Below are 20,162 nucleotides of genomic sequence, written 5' to 3'. Positions count from 1 at the left end.
TAGATATAGTTTGAAACAAAAACATCATTCTAGGAAACACATTTATTTTTATTAGAGACATTCTCCCCAATGTCAAGTGTAATTTTTCCCATCTCCAACATGTCCTTAATTTTAATTCCCTGTCAATTGTTCTGAAATAACATACAAAGTTTATAAATATGGTTTAATCTATGCAACTAACAAAATATATAGAGGACTCTCAAAACCAAAACTGTTTGACTAGGTCCTCTGACTCAGAATTTTTCAACCTTATATGTGTGTGGGGGATTGCAACTTTTAAAATTCTAGTTGAGTTTCCTGGCTTAGAATTCTGGATTGATAATCAAAATATATTTGAAGATCGTGGATCAAATCAGTTTCAATGGCCATCAATTTAATGGTAACTAGTTTACCTCAGATTTTAAGGGTCTTCTGAATGTAGCCAAAATCTGATAAAAGTATTTTACTTACACGCAACACTGATTCAAGAATTAAGTACAGCTTAAATTCACATTAGGTCTTTTACCAAGTCTTTGAAAGGTAGAGCAGGATACAAATATAGGAACTGAATCAATTCCTGGAGGTTGCATAATTTAATTCCTTCCAACATTCTTGGCAATTCAAAAACAGAACCATTCATGGAAGCATTTGTGCAATGTTATTCTAAGAAGAGTGGATGGAAACAGGTTAAAAGTTGAAGACAGGGTACTTTCTTGATCAAGGATTTAACAATCCTACCTGATTTGAAACCTCATTTCCAGTGGCAGAAATGTTAAAATAATTTGTATGCTCGGTGGAAATCATGAGACCAATGAAGATTCTCACACTGGATGAAAGACCACAAAGGAAAGGCCTTGAAGGATGCAGGAGGACGCATGTTATCAGACATGCCGGATAAACACAGGAAGGAACGCCAACCCACCACCCCTCTAGTTGACTTACCGGAAAGGTCCTTCAGGCTTATCAGCATGAATTGCCAGAGATATTGCTGTAGGCACATCACTGACTGAGATGGAGGCAGACTGGTTCATGACCAACATGCTTGTTGCAGGGGGAACTTGGCCAGGAGTCAAAGACAAGGGGGGAGATGCAGTGGCATGAACCGAGGCAGAGGTGATTGGGAGGATAAGGGGATCCTGTTGCCTGGAGCCTGTTGGCCTTGGCACAGAAGGCACATTCCGCTGAACCGCTGGTCTTGGTGGGGGGGCCTGCTTGCGGAGCCTTTTAGTGTAGCCTGTTTCATTTTTGAAGTTATTTACAGCCTAAAGAGTGAAAACAAACAAGGAGTCAAAACTGTCTGAAATAACACCATGGCTTATCTTTCACCAGGGTCGTTTTGCTGAGTATCAGTGACAAGGGCTGCACCTGCATTGCCTATGCCACTTGATTACTTATCAAATGAGTCTTCTGGGTTCACACAATATGTTAAACTGTCCAACCAGATTGAATTTTCACAACAGGCTAAGCAAAAGACTGCCCACCAAGATTAACACCAATCAGGAGTAATGTGTGCTCCAAACAGACCTAGATATTCACCTATCTACCCTAGTGTGATGTAACAGCAGAATAGGTTTCCCACCTTTGTACAGAAGCTTAACATTCATTTGGTCTTGTTATAGGAGGAGAAACACCTGAATAATTCTGTCAAATCACAGACTAATCTACCAGTAATGATCATTATCCCTCCAAATGCTCAACAGAATCTCTCTCACTCAGAATAGTGTAAAGTAATTAAAACAGCAGGGGAGGTGCCTTCAGAGAGATTAATATAGGTAGTTTACCTGGCGTAAAAATTTGTTGGCAATTAAATTATCAGGAGAAACATCTGTCTGATGACATGTTGGACAGGTATGTTCCTCTGATTCTAGCAAGGATGTTCGGATACCTGTTAATGAAATGAAAATTCCATTTTAAATGCAAGAATATTATAACTAGAGCATTTTATGCATAGATGGGTAAGTGTCACACACCAACAGGAAGTCAGTGTGGAGGCTGAAGAAGAGATGTTAACTCTGAACTATCAGATTTTACATGCCAGCACAGGGCATAAGCTTCTGAACAGACTTCCAGGCAACCCAAATTAGAATGAATTTTGAAGAGTCATACCAATTACCAGTATGACACTGGCAAGAAACCGCCCTCCCCTTGTGTTGCATCTCTTGGTATTATGTACGGATGGGCACAAGGAAGCCCCAGATGGGAGGGGGTTAGAACAGAACATGTGTATTTTTTTGGTTTTTGTATTTCTTTTATACAAAATATATAGAATGAAATATTCAGCAATATTCTGAGCAACGGTCTAATCATTTCTCCTACAGGGATTTTTCTATAAACTATTTTTTTTTTCCTGGTCAGCAGTCTCCACTCTGATTTCAGCTATCATCTTTCCTTTGCCAGCTTGTTCTCCCAAACCAAATTTGCTCTATTTCCATCCGGTTTTTGTAGAGGATATCGTCCAGCCAGAATCACCACCTTCTTTAAATTACTTATTTCCAACATTCTGCTGGACTGGAAAGAATTAAATAAGTCCAATAATGCATAATCTGTATGGAAAACCGTACATGACGTTATCAGGGCAACCGAGGGCATCCCATCAGGTACACGGATGGACTCGGTCGCTCAGTTCAAGCACTGCTCTGCACAAACACAGGCCCATCCATGTGAGAACTTCTCTTCCTTCCCCTTGCGCTGACTGGGCAGTTTACAAACTCACATTCGTCACAGTAGCTGTTTCCACAACAGGGAATCACCACAGCGTCAGTCATTATATCCTTGCAGATCAGACACAACAATTCATCTGGAATAGGGTCATCTTCCTCCGAGGAAGAGGACGGTTCCTCTGGCAAGAAAGGAGGCTTCTCCTTCTTCCCAATGGCATAAGCCTCGCTGGGGGGAAAAAAAATCCTTCTGTGAAACCTTTCGTCTCCTTTGTGGAAGTAACAGTAGTACGAAGAAGCATGTTATAAACTTGAGGACGTATGCTAACATTTTTCTTCCACACTCCTGTACAGTCTGGACAAATTAACAGAAGCATGAATTTTAAAGTTGCATTTTAATTGGATGAAAAATAATTTTACGTTGGTGAACTTGGCAGCGCCAGGATGGCAGTGAGACAGCAGCTTATTGATCATTGAAAAGTTCAAAATTTCAGAGCAAACGAATACAAAGGTGCAAGAGTATTTAAAACAGATTAATTCCTACACTGAGTAGCAGTGCTTTGTGGGCACTGACATGATTATGACTAATCATCATTTATCAATCACTAATAAGTGATTAATTTATTAATTGATTTAAGTAATGACCATGTCTGTGTCCAGAAAATACAACTTTCACTTATTAATTTAAACACTTGAAATAGAGCAATGAAAGTGAATTAATCAAATATCACAACTATTAAGTAAACCAAAATAGGATCTTTGGCAACACATTTTCAGTTACTCACTCACTGTATTTATTGCTTTTTGTAATCAGCAAAAATGCCTATCGCCCCAAAGCCCGAGCTAAGGATAGAATTGCAAATCAAAGATCTGAGGGAGAATCCATCCTTTTATTTCAGATCAAGATTTCTAGGAGGCTTCAAACTTTGTTTTTCCTAAGCTGAAACCTTTTCCTCCTCCAGCCACAAAGACCCCTTGAGGGCCCGCCCCATTTCCTCACCTGTGTGCAAATTGAGTATGAGCTTCTAGGAAAATTTACATTTATGAACTGTCTGACATGAAGATGCATTTCTAATTATATTTAATAGCCCTTAGTTATCATGGCTCTTAATTCAGCTAAGGTGAAAGATGAAAAGTGAATTGATATAGGATTCTAGAACCTATAATCACAGGTGTACAGTTCCTAAGTATTATTAATCAACAAACAAAAACTGAACAATTAAAAGATAGGATAAGAATTCCATAGCCAGTCAATTTATTAATCATCTAGCCAATTGGTTAGATGGTTAACAATAGATCGCCAATTTCAGTTTTTCAGGCAATTTTCAGGCAAATTTAAATGAGGATGTTTTGTAAAGATCTCTACTACTTACGCATCAATAGTAGGAATAGCATATTTCCCTGTATTGGTAAGCATGGCACCCTTAGTATTAGGATCCTGCACTTCCATCATGAAACTTCGTGGAATTCCAGTACTCTTCTTAATCCTGGGAACAGACTCAAAGTTCTTGTCCTGTTAAGAAAAAACAACAGAAACATTGTTTAAAATCTACTTCCTGCAACTCCTGCCAACTCCATCTGTACATAATTGTTTTGATCCATGGACAGATTTTGTAGCTTTACACAGAATTGTATTCAAATCAAGTCAGTTCTCATTAGAAAACAATTTGACTGCCCTTTGGAGGGCAGATCCAGAGACTGATGAGATTTAACACAACCAGTAACACCCTCCACTAATATTCCAATTTATAGTTCTTTACCTCCTCTTTCCTTTGCTCCAAAGACTCAAATACAAAGACAGATGCTACTAAATGAATTGCCCTTGCTTGCCCATCCTGCCAGTCACAATACCTCTAAACTTACATATCCCCTAAACTCTCTAGTTAGCTTAGCATGAGGGAATCTCTCCGCAATGAATTTAAAAATAGGATTAGGCTGCCATCCACAAACAAAAGACAAGCTACTTCAACAACTTAAAAAAGGCCAATCTTACCCCATTGGTTGGGCAGGTCTTTATGTAATGACCAGGTTTTCCACAACGAAAGCAAGTGTATGATGGCGGTGGTGGTCCCAGGGGTTTCTTCATGTAACTAAAAAGGTGTAAGAAAAGAAGTGTGCAACTTTGTAGATTGGTTTTTTTTTTTTGGTAAATGTAACTATGTAAATTGTTCCAAAGTTAGCTTTTTTGCTTCGGTTTGGTGGGTGACATGGTGAAGACTTACTTGATCGGATCATATTCGTGGCCAGACTGTGACATCATTGCTTTAATTTTATCTTCTTCAGAAGCATTGGCTTCAGCCAGATTGGCGGTCTGTTCAATAGGTAATCATTTGACAACACACATTAGAAAACACATTTAAGGCCATCCAAAGACAACACCACTCATCCAATCCTGTAAAGAGCAGCACAATGCTAGCTAAAGTTGTCTCAAAAACAGCTCAGATTATCCTGAAGATGTTCCAGGGAGTCCTTATGCCATTTACATGATGTTTATGTGCCTGTTGCGCTAAACTAATTTAATCAAAACAAAACCTGCTATTTTCTTTGCTGGGATACTTTGTGCATCAGGCTGTTTGTACTTTACACAAACACTTGTGTAAGTGTACTTGCTTCTTTGGATAAATTTAAGTGGCCTGAAGCTAAGTCTTTTGAAAGGTGCCTTCTGCAATACTTATAGATTAAAAAGCCATGAATTTTAAGAGGTGTATCTTAGAATGATAAGGTGCAATTCATGGTCTCCATTTGCCTTATTATTTTACACTAAGAAATACTGTAACAGCAATTATCATCCTGAAAACTGACATTTCATATCTAAGACTATTTTTAAATGTTGGGAAATTACTTGTAAAACCCTTTCTGGTATCTATAAAAGTAAAAATGAAGGAATATGGCTAATGTATCCAGAAAGGTGTAAACAAGATTGAACAAGTAACTTTCTGCCACGTAGGATCTAATGCCACACAATATGCTTTGGGCACACAACTTTCAGGATGATAGCCCCCCTTCAGGGTGCAAGCCATAGTTGTGATGTACAGCTAACAATTCTAGAAACTTGTTAAAATGGTTCACTGCATGCTAAATATTGATATAAGCAAGGTTGAAGGGATTGGTTATTACTTGCTCAGATATCCAATCACCTAACATTCAGATCGTCCATACACACTTTTTAATACATTCATCCACAAAAGCAAACAGCTAGTTTCAACGTTTTATTAAACAGTTGATTAAAATACATAACGTTTCTTAACAATGCAAATTAACAACTATGAAATTGTTCACATTTACAGAAAACTATTTTACAAATACTTAGCTAATTTGTTTGAACCCAAACAGGTTTACAGAACATATCCATTAGCACAGAACATTAGTAGGAATAGACCAAAATTCAAATATGGCATTTAATACACAGTAGGAATAAAACAAAACTGTTAAATGCATTCCCTCTATGTAAGAATTAACAGCACCAAAGAGGTTAAAGTAAGTAACAGTTTTGAACTGCTTTATATTATATAAAAATATTCTGCATTTGACAGAAATACTCTCTGAAATTCTACCTGAAACTTAAAATTGTACAGCTCTTGGACATTTTTTTCACATCTCAGAAAAATAAACTTGACATAAGGTTACAAAACCAAGGACAAATTTAAGGACAGCACTAATGGAAACCAGACTTGCTTGATATAAATTAAATATTTGCAAACGCATGTCAAAATTTCCAAACTAGAAAACGTAGTTTATTTTTGAAAAAACACAACTCCAGCCTTTGTTCACAAAAAGACATATGAAATATAAGGCAATACTGCTTCTAACTCAAAATTTTAAAGAGCAGTCATTTATTTGGGTATGTTATCACTAGTGCTTTCCCAGACAAAATTACACATTACTGAGCAGAAAGGCAAGCAGTTTCATTGCAAACAAAGTTGATACAACAGTTTAAGGTCACATTTGCCAGTATGCCACACATACACATTGGTATATTCCTATAGATACATTTACACAGTCTGTGTTCAAACAAATTAGTTGCATAGCTATTGCCCACACTGCATATACTACAAGGGTACAACTGATGAAATTATTTGATGCAAATTAGTGCTCTATCACTGGCTTTGAGTGCAGATTCCCCAAATAATCATATAAAGTGTCCATGTGATAGGGGAATACTTCTCTGCTGATTGTTGCACAGAGAAATCCTAGGAGTCCATAAATAGTATTAAAATTCTTCTTTAAAATTGTGCTATTTTTCCAATGCAAAATTAATGTAACATATCAAAGAAATGATAAAAAAACAGCTTCAGAAGTGCTTCTTCTTTGTGTCTTGAAGATGAATAAAACTGCAACATTATGTTGAGGCTGATAAGGTACTCCCCTTCTATCTTCCCATACTGGGAACTACTCTTTACAGGATAGTAATTAATAAATACACACAATTCCAATGTTTAGACTTAATAGTTTTTTGCATCTATGACAGAAATTAAAGGTATAAATATCACAGCAGAAAACATTCAAAATACCAAGCAAGCAACAATATATTCTGTTATATTTGACAAATATATATGTATATACCTTTGTAAGCTGGGCCAGAGAAATAGATGCAGAAGAGTCATCAATCTGTTCATAAAAAATTAAACACACATTCAAGTTCCACAGTCAAAACGTAGCCAACATATTTAGCCTCAGCTGTGGTATTAAGATTTAGCCTGAAACTACATTCTACAGAGAGGAGTTTCAAAAATAAAAATAAAAAAATCTTCAGTCGAAATGTATCATTTGTTTCTATGGCCTGGACAGTCAAATATATAATATTCAGTTCTGTAAAAAATAAGTCAGATATCCAATTCACCTAATAACTTCATAATTGGCTTTGTTTTGTAACCAATATAAACCAGTGTACATTTTTCAAAGTAAAAAACATGCTACAATAAATATTAAAGTAGGTTAGGGTTAAAAACCTTCAATTTTTATGTAAATGTATGCTGTGGGAGAAGTGAATGTAAAAATGTTCAAACATGTTGTGGGAAAGAGAATATTTATAGACATTTTCATTTAGATGTGTTAAAATCTGAGTGATTCAAAGCTTTAGAAGATGATAGATGCTGTACTTAAAAGAAAAATAATCAGGATGCTGATAACAATGACAGATCCCTTAGATGTTTTGTGAGAAGTACTGAATAGAAGATGCTGAAATTAATGTGCAAAATAAATATATATGCATTTAAATGAACAATTTAAAAATACATATATTCCATGTTCTTTTTTTATCAATATATTCCTAAACTTAGTATTATGTAAGACAGGAGTTACAAGGGCTTTTTTCAATTCTAAAAAAACCAGGAAAATATTTTTTTCCAGTCCTAACTTAAGCCTAATGCAATCTCTAATTATCATACAAATTCAATCATAGGACTAAATCAGACAACCTGCAATTATGTGATACATTTCACAATTCTAGTCATGAAATTACCCCACCATCTATGATGACTACCATGTTATGACCCACAAACAGGCATGCATGATTGAATGCCAACTACCACTGAGCACCTCTCATGTGTACAGACAGGGTGTAATTATGAGCTTCTAGCTTGTCACTTAGAAAAAACACAGATCACTACTCTGAGTTAAATATACCAAGACTGGGCTTTAGGAATCATGTCAATAAAGCCAGAGTTTGGAAAGCCTATTACACATACACACACACAAATTGAAATTACATTTTTAGAATTCAATTCTAATTAATGCTTGCCCAAAGTAATCAAGCCTTTGCTTTTATTTACTAATTGAATTTGTATAGCTGTCCATCTCACAAAAAGCAACTCTGGTGACAGTACAATTTTATGTATGCAAATTAACAGTTGCTATTCAAATCCAGCACAAAAAGCCAATCCTAAAGATGGAACCACCACAGGGCAGTAACAGCACACACATCTACACCTAGCTTTACATGGGACTCTCTTGAGAACCACTCGGATATGTCTTAGGGAGTTCAGACATATCTCATTTGGTTTTCTACTAAAATTATGGCCTCGTTTCTTCCAACATTGAACATACATTCTTCCTCATTATTTAATCATATGGAAGAAATCCAGGTGGTGACTGCATGGTTCAGGAAGAAATAATGTGAGTGTGGACTACATGTTCAGTATGTAAGTTTGACTGTCAGGTAAATTCCAACTATTCCAGATATTTGTGCTCAACCAAAAAAGTATGTTTTATGTTCATTCTGAAGCATTTTCCTGGGCTATAAATAGCCACAGAGGCTGATCAGAAGTATTGCTTTTTAAATAGCACTTAAAATCTTTATTTTAAAATGGAGTTGAAATAACATGTGAGATGTTAAAACACTTTTTATAAGACAAGAAATATGAAATAGACTGGAAAAAATGGAAACAAATGACTGAACACAGCAACAAATACGTCTAGTCCTCTTTTAAATAGCTTACAGGCAAAATTGTCTCTTATGAAATAAATCAATATTGCATTTCGGCCACTAGAATAACTGAAATATGTGAATCTGTGTCTACTAGTACTGGTAGCCCTCTACCTTCTTTAATGCTCGTGCCCTTTCAAGATTTTAGTTTCAATTGAGATGTCATTCATCCAAATTTGAGCCTGAGTTTTGTTACAGATGTAAGATTCTGTTACCGCACTCACAAATTAGTGATTCAAATTTTGCACCTAATGTCACAGCATACTGACCATTATGGAAATGGTTAAATAAGAATAGATTGAGGAAAGAAAATAAGAAAAAAATCAAACACACTAGCAGTCAAAACACTAGCCAAGATCACACACACACAATTAAATGATTCAAAATGTTTCTTCAAAATTGCTAAGATTTTAATTATTAAACTAGGTTCAATTTCACATGTGGCATGGAAGGTTTTGAAATTTAAAATGATACATACATACATACATACATACATACATACATACATACATACATATATTTGAGATGTCAGACAAAAGGTACCCTACAGGAAGAAAATAGTAACAGGCATCACAATAAATAAATAAATAAATAAATCCATCCATCCAAGATGAACAGCCACCCTGGTGCTCTTTCACTCCCTTGCAGAAGCTGGCCATGAGACATGAGAGACACTGTTAGTCTACATTTGTGGAGAGCAGAGAAAGACGTGTATGCCAGATATTCTGTCTTCCTAGGAAATGAGGGAAATGCACACATTGCAAAAGGATCTTGTGGTGGTGGTGGGGTTGTTCCTGGCAAAGACATGAGTTGTATACATAACACCACAATATGTGGGAGCACCTAGCTAATTTAAAAAAAAAAGATAAAAGGTTTTTGAGCTATTAGTACTTGGATGGTGAATTCCAGTGCAGTAGGTAGGTTACAGCAAAGAAGTTTGAAACAAAGCAAAACCTGTCTAATGTTTCCAAGAAAAACATGGGACTTTTTTGTATGTAGTGGCCAGGATTTGAAGTTCAATGAAAGGAGTCTTTACTGTTTAATGGACCAACATCAAGCATAGTAGACAACATCTAATTCTCCATTCATATCCTAACAACTCAAAACCTAACAGCAGCATCCCCACTCTGAATCAACCTATTTCTAAACTCTGACTATAGAATGGCTGATTGCATGTAGGGACTGAAATCTCCTGTCTACCCCACCCTGCCCCAAGACCATTAGGTGATAAACAATTTCACACAGACCTAACAAAATGTTCCCCCAGCCCTAACATTTCTTTTTCCAGATTTCAACAGAACTACAGCATTTTGGTGTGTGAGCTGGGAAAGCTTTTACTTGATTCAATGGACGTTCTTTTGGTGCACCCTAGCTTCAAAGTACTGTAGGCTTGAAACAGCTGTACTGCAAAGCCTGACAGTCTCTAGCTTTGATCCTTCCTTTAGTGCAGATAACAGAAATGTTTGTAGGCAATCAATCTCTGAATTGGTGGATTTTATAGTGCTGTTTGCAAACTTGCTTAAAACCATATACTTTTAAACAGAGCTATAAGATGTACAATAGACATGCCAGGGTACACATAATTCTAAATGAAAGTTGAACTTTATTTGTGAACATAACTTTTTATACAAGCTACCAAAAAGAACTGGTTATAAAATAATAAAAGCAGCTTACACAAAAATCTGCTATATTATTTAGTTTTGGACTAGTAAACAAAAATGATTTTCAGACATGTATAATTAATAATCAAATGAGAACTATGTTTTTATATACCACAGGAATGCTAAATGTTTTTAAATAAGCATAATTTCATAAATATTCTAACTGGTCACCAGGACTGCTCTTTTCTAACATTGGAAAACAATCCAGCAACTGCATCATTAAACCCTAACTAAAACAATTCCATAGTATGTTAAGCAAACTTAAAAATGGAAGAGACTACATGTGTGTTTAATGAATTGAAACAGGAAAAAAATCCCACTGATCAATAATGGTAACTAAACAAGACCTTACCAAGGGAAGCAACTGAATAGGCTATTAGATGACAAAATAAAATTTAAGGACTTGTAGTGACCCAAGGAGCAAATAAGGGCATCTTCTCTTAATTGAATAGGTCCTTTGGAGAAGTCTGACAGGCGTTGTCACTGTGCTAAAATATCTCTTTTGTGTGAGGACTATTAAGATTAACTTTAATTATGTCTTGCTCAGGGATAATTAGTAGGAAATACTTAGGATAGCAGTTCACATTCTAGATTGTCTACTGGAGCAAAACATGTGAACAGTGTGTTTTTCAGAATATATATCTAATTGCACAAATAGATCTTTCAATAAATGATTGAATCTGAAGAGGAAAAAGGTAAGTTTAATATATTGCAGTTTTTGAAAATATCTTGAAAAATTAATGGAAATATTAAGAACAAAAGTTGATACAATGTGATAGTGGCAAAAAAAGATACACTCCAAATATTTTTATTTTGAGGAAACAAAAAGCACACAACAACCTATACAAACAAACAGCTACCAACTAGAGACACACAAAATGTAGAACAAAATAATTATGTTCAGCAGTGCAAACCTTAACTTACATGATCCATAAGTGATCATACATTATCTGTACAACACAAAGTCATACAGGAAATAATCTACCATTCCAATAATTCAGAGTATCGCTTTGCACCAGTTTATGATCACATTAAAATGATCTGCATTGCTCAATTTACTATACTGAACCAAATTACAATGTAAGTTACAGTATCAACGGTTCTCTGTGGGAAATAAATATTTATAAAAATACTTTATTGCTACAATATTGTATATTAAGTAGATTGTGTAGAAGAAAAAAGTGTGAGATTGTGTTTTTACATACTGCTTTTGAAGGTCCACTCACTGGATCAGTTCGACTTCTAAAAAAGGGAAAACATACTGTCAGAAACAACACAACATATTGTCATGAAAGAGAAATTCACCACCAGAAACCAAAAGTGCATATTAAAACTGTACATAAAAAAACATTCCTCCAAAACCTACTTGATAAAGGCTCTGATCCTAAAGGAACATTAACATTAAGTTTCTAGAAATACCTGTTTTCTAAGACTGGCATGCAAAGTTTACGAAAAGGCCAAATCCCCACACCAAGAGCAAGGCACTCAATTTGACTAGACAGACCGAAAAGCGATAGGATGTGTGGACTCAAAGTGGGGGTCAAAAAACATCACCTGAGAGGAGTGTCTACGCTTCTGTGAAACTTATGAATTCTGCGATAAAGAAAAAAGGTCTGATTTTAAAAAATTCTTTAAATAGGTCCCCTGAATATTTTACAATAAGGAAGTTATATTCTTTACAATACTGATGCATTACTCAATCCCATAATCTAACTTGGGACATGTGTGATATTTTCAAAGAAAAAGAACTCAACTGAAAGAAATAATTAGATAATGAGTTTTAAAACTCTTTGTAGTCCAGAGAATGTCCAGTATGTACTTTCAATGCCATCAACATGCATTTCCATATAAATTTCATATAATACAATATTTTTCACCTAACCTAATTACCTTGATGATTCTTATATCAAAATAAAAGGTTGATAAAAATAACTGCCTCACTCACATGGAAGGTTTTGTTGCACCTAGACTTGTCTCTTTAAAAATGTATCTTAGATGTCTTAAAGATGTACTGTAATAAATTCTTAGAGAACCTAGTACTCTAGTTCAAATGTAGTAGGAAATCACTGCTGCTTGCCATGTGTATGGGCTCACAACTCCTCTTTTTTCATCATCATGAAGAGTTTAGGCCTTCTTCCTGATTTTCTATGAAGCTTAGATCCTCATGACATCTAAATTCAGAAAGCTGTATTTTAAGCCTAAATTAATGAGAACAAGGGAATATTCACAATGAGGGTCTGATTTAAAATCTATTTGGATGGCTAAAATGATGAATGAATTTAAAAATGAAAGTGAAAGCTACTTTTCCCCTATTGCCATAAAAGATAAGGTGAGGTAAGGGAGATCTCTAAAAAGAGCCAGAGTTCCAATGATGTAAGCAGAAACTAGTATTTCCCCTTATGTTCTGAACTAGACCAAATACATACAGGTAGTCCTTGCTTAGCAACTGTCTGAAGTTACAACATCTCCATGGTTACTTTATGACCCTGTTTCAGAATTCCAATGACCACACACCTCCAGTCACATGATAGCATTTTGGGTGCTTGGCAACCAGGTTGCATTTATAGGCATTTGCAGCGTTCCATGGTTATGCAACCATCATTTTTTGTTGGGCCTGATTCCTCTCTTTTTCCAATAAAAAATTCCCATTGAGGAAAACTTATTTGTTTAATGACTGCTGCAAAAAAAAGGTTGTAAAATCGGGCATGGTCATGTGGTGACCGGTTTAGCCACTGCCTTGACATAATTTCGGTTGTAAATCAAGGACTACCTATATGTCCCCAGGATTCAAAGCTTTTCAGCTGACACTTTTTCTAATTACTGTAATAACAGCAAGATAAAGTAACTTTTTTAAAAAATAACCTCCACCCAATTTCTGATTCTTCATTTTTATTTTAAATTTTACTTCAGTGTTTGATATTCAAAGTATATTATAGAACTTGCAGCCTACCAATTCAAATACTTTTACAACTAGAAGCTGCACTCTAACAGTATAAAACAAAGCACGTAAGTATTTGCACACAAACCTGGTTTTACTTTAGGCAGCAGGAGGAGAATAACAATGTTCTAGGATGTATTTAAAGCCCCAGCTGATTACACCCTCAAAGCTAATGACAGCACAAATATGAATCATTTGTATTCGTTCTTAAAGGAATTATTGGTCAAATACTGTGATATCGCTACATCTAAGTAACTAGATACCAAATTATCAAAACTTGCACCACTCTTTACTTAGATGTGCTATTCACATATTATACCACTGGTTGTTATTATGGGCAACTTACTACTATACTATATGTCAGCCTTCAAGAATCCTTCTTCTGCTTATCTTTCCGACTGCCATAGAAATGGGGGGGATTAATTGGACCTTGTGGGGGGGGGGGAAGAGTGCTGGAGGCTTGAGATAGTAAACTGTAAAACTTGGGGAAACTTTCTTGACTATGCTTACTTGCTTACTGCTAGCAGCTTTTATCTATTCAGGCCAAGGTCAACCGCTAGATGTTATACACATCTCAGATTGGATGGCCAGTTTGAACTATTGGGGGTGGGAACATTGGCATAACTTTATATATGTGATTTTCGCGCCTATTGCCTCAGATCTTGCATTCTTCTGATGCTACCACTTCAATGTTCAGTAAAAGTCCTTTTCTCTAAAACAATGGAGTCTAAGGTTTTCTTTCTTGGATTTTGAACAGAGCCTCACCTGACATGTATAATCCTAGAGCAGTATTTTAAAAAAATATGGGTAGGGTGCAAAGAATAATCCTCCCAGGCAAAATTCACCTGTACGCTGAGCTCCACTGCTCTTGCCAGTACAACTTCATTTCAATAGTTCAATGCAAAGAAGTTTAAACGTTCTGAGCTTCTCCTATTCTAGGTAATCAGAGAATTCTCCTGTAGAGTCTACCTTTTTATATTTAAACATGACAATATTTACTCATAATTGAAATAGGCAACAATTTTCAATTAGCAGATATATGTTAAATATTAGACAAAATTCTTTTTCTAGTTTGAACTATGGTCACTAAGGCAGTCAAAATACACTGCTCAAAAAAATAAAGGGAACACAAAAATAAGACATCCTAGATCTGAATGAATGAAATATTATTAAATACTTTGTCCATTACATAGTTGAATGTGTTGACAACAAAATCACACAAAAATTATCAATGGAAATCAAATTTAGCAACCCACGGAGGTCTGGATTGGAGTTACACTCAAAATTAAAGTGAAAAAAAAGAAAACACTACAGCTTGATCCAACTTTGATGTAATGTCCTTAAAACAAGTCAAAATGAGGCTCAGTAGTGTGTGTGGCCTCCACGTGCCTGTATGACCTCCCTACAATGTCTGGGCATGCTCCTGATGAGGTGGCGGATGGTCTCCTGAGGGATCTCCTCCCACACCTGGACTAAAGCATCCCCCAACTCCTGGACAGTCTGTGGTGCAATGTGGCATTGGTGGATGGAGCGAGACATGATGTCCCAGATGTGCTCAATTGGATTCAGGTCTGGGGAACAGGCGGGCCAATCCATAGCATCAATGCCTTTGTCTTGCAGGAACTGCTGACACACTCCAGCCACATGAGGTCTAGCATTGTCTTGCATTAGGAGGAACCCAGGGCCAACCGCACCAGCATATGGTCTCACAAGGGGTCTGAGGATCTCATCTCGGTATCTAATGGCAGTCAGACTACCTCTGGCGAGCACATGGAGGGCTGTGCGGCCCCCTAAAGAAATGCCACCCCACCCCATTACTGACCCACTGCCAAACTGGTCATGCTGGAGGATGTTGCAGGCAGCAGAACATTCTCCACAGTGTGAACCTGCTTTCATCTGTGAAGAGCACAGGGTACCAGTGGCGAATTTGCCAATCTTGGTGTTCTCTGGCAAATGCCAAATGTCCTGCACAGTGTTGGGCTGTAAGCACAACCCCCACCTGTGGACGTCGGGCCCTCATACCACCCTCATGGAGTCTGTTTCTGACCGTTTGAGCAGCCACATGCACATTTGTGGCCCTCTGGAGGTCGTTTTGCAGGGCTCTGGCAGTGCTCCTTCTGTCCCTCCTTGCACAAAGGCGGAGGTAGCAGTCCTGATGCTGGGTTGTTGCCCTCCTACGGCCTCCTCCACATCTCCTGATGTACTGGCCTGTCTCCTGGTAGCGCCTCCATGCTCTGGACACTACGCTGACAGACACAGCAAACCTTCTTGCCACAGCTTGCATTGATGTGCCATCCTGGATGAGCTGCACTACCTGAGCCACTTGTGTGGGTTGTAGACTCCGTCTCATGCTACCACTAGAATGAAAGCACTGCCAGCATTCAAAAGTGACCAAACCATCAGCCAGAAAGCACAGGGACTGAGAAGTGGTCTGTGGTCACCACCTGCAGAACCACTCCTTTATTGGGGATGTCTTGCTAACTGCCTCTGCTTTCCACCTGTTGTCTATTCCATTTGCACAACAGCATGCGAAATTGATTGTCAATCAGTGTTGCTACCTAAGTGATTTCACAGAAGTGTGATTGACTTGGAGTTACATTGTGTTGTTTAAGTGTTCCCTTTATTTTTTTGAGCAGTGTATGAAACAATTCTATCTAGAGGATATTCAAGATAGGATATAGTGATTATGGATTACAACAACATAAATCAGTATCTTTTCTGATAGTCACCAAATTTCAATAATAGTTAAAATCCTAAGTTCTATTTTAATGATATCCACCAGGCAGGGCTAAGCAAAATATGTTATTTTGAAAGTTTTGAGAATGGAATTCCACAAAATTTCATGATTTAAAAAAGCATTTTGAGACAGACATTCCCATAAGAAAAAGTGTACATGTATTTTAATTATGAAGAGAACTCGTATAAGAAGTATCAAATAAGAATCCAAGCTTATTTCTTATTAAAAAAATTAACACTTACATGACATATGTTTTGCTTGTACATTTTACTCCTCCAATAGGAATTCTTCTGACAATAACGGATGAGTTCTTAGGAATCAGGGCATTATCATCAGTATATTCTAGGAGAAGGAAATAGAAACATTCTTGGCAGGAGTTCTTATTTGAAATGCAATATTTCTCCCAATAAGGCACCAAATGGCAGGAATTCTTGGCATAATCAGGCAGGATAATTAACAAAGTTTCTATAGATGTTTTGGGAATTGTCCCCAGGAAAGTGACAGTGCATTGCAGTAATCTAGGGAGTGATGGACAACAAGAAAGAGGCATACTGCTCCCAAATCACAGAATGTCAAGAAATAGAGAAATGTAACAATTATTTTAGTGTGGCAGCATTAAAACTAGTCCTGCAGATATACCTACCCCAAACAAAGATTTCATCTATCACAGCTCTCAACGTGAGAAAAAAATGTACAGTATTTCTAATCACCAAATGGCTGCTCACACTAGAACTAAAATAACTTAATCAATCTTCCATATTTAACTATTCCATCTCATAATTATACCTTTATAAATACATCAATTGTGTTTCTATGATCTACTTCACCCAAATTAATGAAGTAGAATGGTTGAAACCTTTAACAAAGCATATTTAATTACAATATAAAATGAATTAAAACTAACATTTAAAATTAAGCTGGATGTTTAAAATCTTTACAGAATTCTGGAAAAACATAACAGAAGTCAACTATTTCCTCACGTTTTAATTGCATTTCATATTTGCTGAGCAGATTAGCCTTGCAAAATGTATAATTTAGTCAAAGCTTACCTCTCCTCAAAGGGGCAAAGATAACTTAACAGTATTTTGGGGCTGGAATGGATCTGGGTAAAGAGGAGTCTGGATTTAAAAGCAGAAGTGATAAGAAAAACAAATGTAAGCAGAATGTTTCTGCATTCCCCCATGCACTTCTGGTTCAAATTGGGTCTCCTAATGATTTGATGGAGTATCATAGTATGGCAAACAGTCCTTTAATATTTATGATGAACAGAAATCTATTTAATGATTTTGAAAAACAGAATGCATAACTGAGATAATATTTAGCCTGTACCTAGCCTTAAAACTTAAATCCATTTCCAAGTTCTGATTATATACAATTATTCTGAATAATGCTTTTACTAGAAAACTTTTAAAAATCTTAGTGATTTGAAAATTGTTCAGAAGCTATTCAAATTAATCTTTATCATCAATGATATGTTGAGGATAGGTACTTAATATTAATCTCTTGAAGACAAGACCTGGCACCATTAGTCTGATTTAGTTAAATTAAAACACTTTAAAAGAGGAAACTGAAAGAGGAAGTTACATTCCTTAACAATGATTTAGGTCTGACCACAATCCATTAATTTACACTTAATGATTACAGCAGAAGAGTATCTCTTCTTGCAATCACACCTGCTTTACAACTGTGGCAATATTTGCATACCTTAGTCTTTTTCTAAAACACCAATACAGATAATTCCTTTTTTAGAATTCTAGTCTTTAGAATCCAAAGAATTAAAGATAATGTAAGAATAACAGAAACTGTTTAGTGGACAAAGTTTAAATGTTTATTCCTATTTTTTCCATATGAACTAAATAGTTTGTATAGATAATGGGAACTGAAAAGCATACATTGAATTTGGTACAGCAGACATAGTGAAATCTGAGAAATGATTTAATTGGTCCTAACTGCAAAGTTCTCCTTCTAATTCACATTTCTGGCAGCTTTACTTAAGCTTACAGACTACTGACAGTTCGTCTAACCTATTTACATTCAGGTTTAATATTAAACCGTTTACGTATAAAATCAAAACATCATTCAGGGAAATTCTGATTTAAGATCCAACTCGCTGTAAAGGGCTTGTTAATCTTCGGGCCCACCAAAATACATCTCTGACATTATTTGTAAAAAAAGTAACTGATAGGAATCTCTACAGAATATATACAGCGGATAATGGCATTTTGAGTCTGTCATGACATCACCCTGAAGCCTTATACCAAGGGTCTTCAAACTTGGGAAGTTTAAGACTTGTGGACTTCAACTCCCAGAATACCTGAGCTAACATGACTGAAGAGGAATTCTGGGAGTTGAAGTCCACAAGTCTTAAAGCTTTAAGTTTGAAGACCCCTTCCTACCTACCATCTCTCTCTGTGTACCTACCTACCCCTCCAGGCAGCCGCTCAACTCCCACCCCGCCGGGCCGAAGCCCTCCCTCGCAGGCAACCCTCGCGAGGAGAAGCGGACCGGGGGCTCGAGTGCCCCCGCTGGGGCCTCCTCCTCGGCCGAACTGCTGACGGCTCAACCGTCGCGGACAAAGGCGGATCCGTCAGCTCGCCGGCCGGAGGCGCCCGCCACGTGCCCGCCTGCCGGCCGGCCGGCCTACCTTCTTTGGTCTGGGCGTTGGTGATCTGCAGGTCGCAGTCGGCCGCCTTGAGCTTCTCGCGGCCCATGATCTGGCGCTTGAGGTCGAAGAGCGAGATGTGCAGCCCGTCGAAGGTGACCGTGTCATAGTTGAGCTTCGACGAGAACTTGTAGTGCACGCAGGACATGGCTGTGCTGGCGGGCGGGCGGGCGGGCGGGCCTCCCCTCCTGGGCTCTCCCCTCAGAGGCCGCCTCGCCCGCCGCGGCTCCTGTCAGGCGCGGCGCTGGGCCGGTTTAGGCCTCCAACATGGCCGCGGAAGCGGCGGCGGCAGCGGGTCCTTCCCCCTCCTCCTCCTCCGCTCTCGGCCTCGCTCTCGTCTCGACGGCAGCAAAGACTCGCGTCGCTTAGTCCTCCTCCGTCGTCGTCGTCGTCGTCGTCCGGCCTCCTCGGCCTCCTCCTCCTCCTCGGCGGATCGCAGCCTCAACGGCCTCCTCGCAACGGCAACGGCTCTGAGGCTGCGCTTAACGCTCCCTCCGCCTTCGCTCCGGGGTCTCCCAGCCGGTCGCCGGAGGGCTGTTCGGGGGGTGCGCGGAGGGGGGGGTAGACAGAGAAGAGCAGGGCGCGCGAGGAACAGCCGCGCACCTTTCCCCCCCCGGCCGCACACAAGGCGCGCTTGGTAAAAAGGGCGAGCCGAGGCTGCGCCCGAGTGCGCAGGCGTCTCAGCGTGCGCGAGCCGAGCCGAGCGAGCGCTCTCTCCTGCGTGGGGGGGGGCGCCCACGTGACCCAGCGCATTATGACAAAGGGAAGAAAAAGTCGCTCTTCCGCTTTCTGGCCTCTTCGCCCGAGCCCCACCTCCCCCTCGCCAGGGAAGGCACGTGACCACCGGCGGCCCGGCCCGGCCCCCTTTTAAAAGGGCCACGGCTTTAAAGGCGAGGCGCGACGCTCGAGGGAGCGTATCGGGGCGGCTGTTGCACTCTGGGCTGATGGGGCCCAGCGAGGGGCTTTTTGCTCTGCTGCACGCGGGCGAGGGGCTCTCACTGCGGGCGGGGGTTGGGGGGGGGGGGGGGTTTTGGTAGGGGGGGGGGTGGGGGGGGGGCCGGGGGGGGGGGGTGTTGCCCCCCGGGTGGGGCAGCAGGACCCAGG

At 38.6% G+C, this 20,162-nt stretch overlaps 1 protein-coding gene across 2 annotated transcripts in view; it reads right to left on the bottom strand.

The window, feature by feature from the left end:
• The window catches only part of RBBP6 (RB binding protein 6, ubiquitin ligase), a 29,902-nt gene extending 10,033 nt beyond the window's left edge, over positions 1-19,869 (bottom strand). Inside the window, exons 1-10 of one of the 2 annotated variants that reach the window (XM_026684386.2) lie at positions 19,041-19,869; positions 16,639-16,738; positions 11,927-11,963; positions 7,200-7,244; positions 4,859-4,947; positions 4,630-4,726; positions 4,010-4,149; positions 2,693-2,865; positions 1,761-1,864; positions 922-1,241 (exon numbers count right to left, since the gene is read on the bottom strand). In XM_026684386.2, the coding sequence (XP_026540171.2) occupies positions 922-1,241; positions 1,761-1,864; positions 2,693-2,865; positions 4,010-4,149; positions 4,630-4,726; positions 4,859-4,947; positions 7,200-7,244; positions 11,927-11,963; positions 16,639-16,738; positions 19,041-19,206 (1,271 nt within the window). In that variant the 5' untranslated portion in view covers positions 19,207-19,869. The remainder of the gene's footprint in view (positions 1-921; positions 1,242-1,760; positions 1,865-2,692; positions 2,866-4,009; positions 4,150-4,629; positions 4,727-4,858; positions 4,948-7,199; positions 7,245-11,926; positions 11,964-16,638; positions 16,739-19,040) is intronic. The other variant, XM_026684387.2, reaches the window with a different exon arrangement.
• Positions 19,870-20,162: the final 293 nt, after the last annotated feature.

This window comes from Notechis scutatus, chromosome 12 (genome assembly GCF_049901735.1).
Source record: "Notechis scutatus isolate UNSWTSFEM ecotype Mainland chromosome 12, rNotScu1.2, whole genome shotgun sequence".
Lineage (NCBI taxonomy): Eukaryota > Metazoa > Chordata > Lepidosauria > Squamata > Elapidae > Notechis > Notechis scutatus.
The sequence above is the reverse complement of the archived record's forward strand: the minus strand, read 5'-3'. Positions and strand labels throughout refer to the sequence as shown.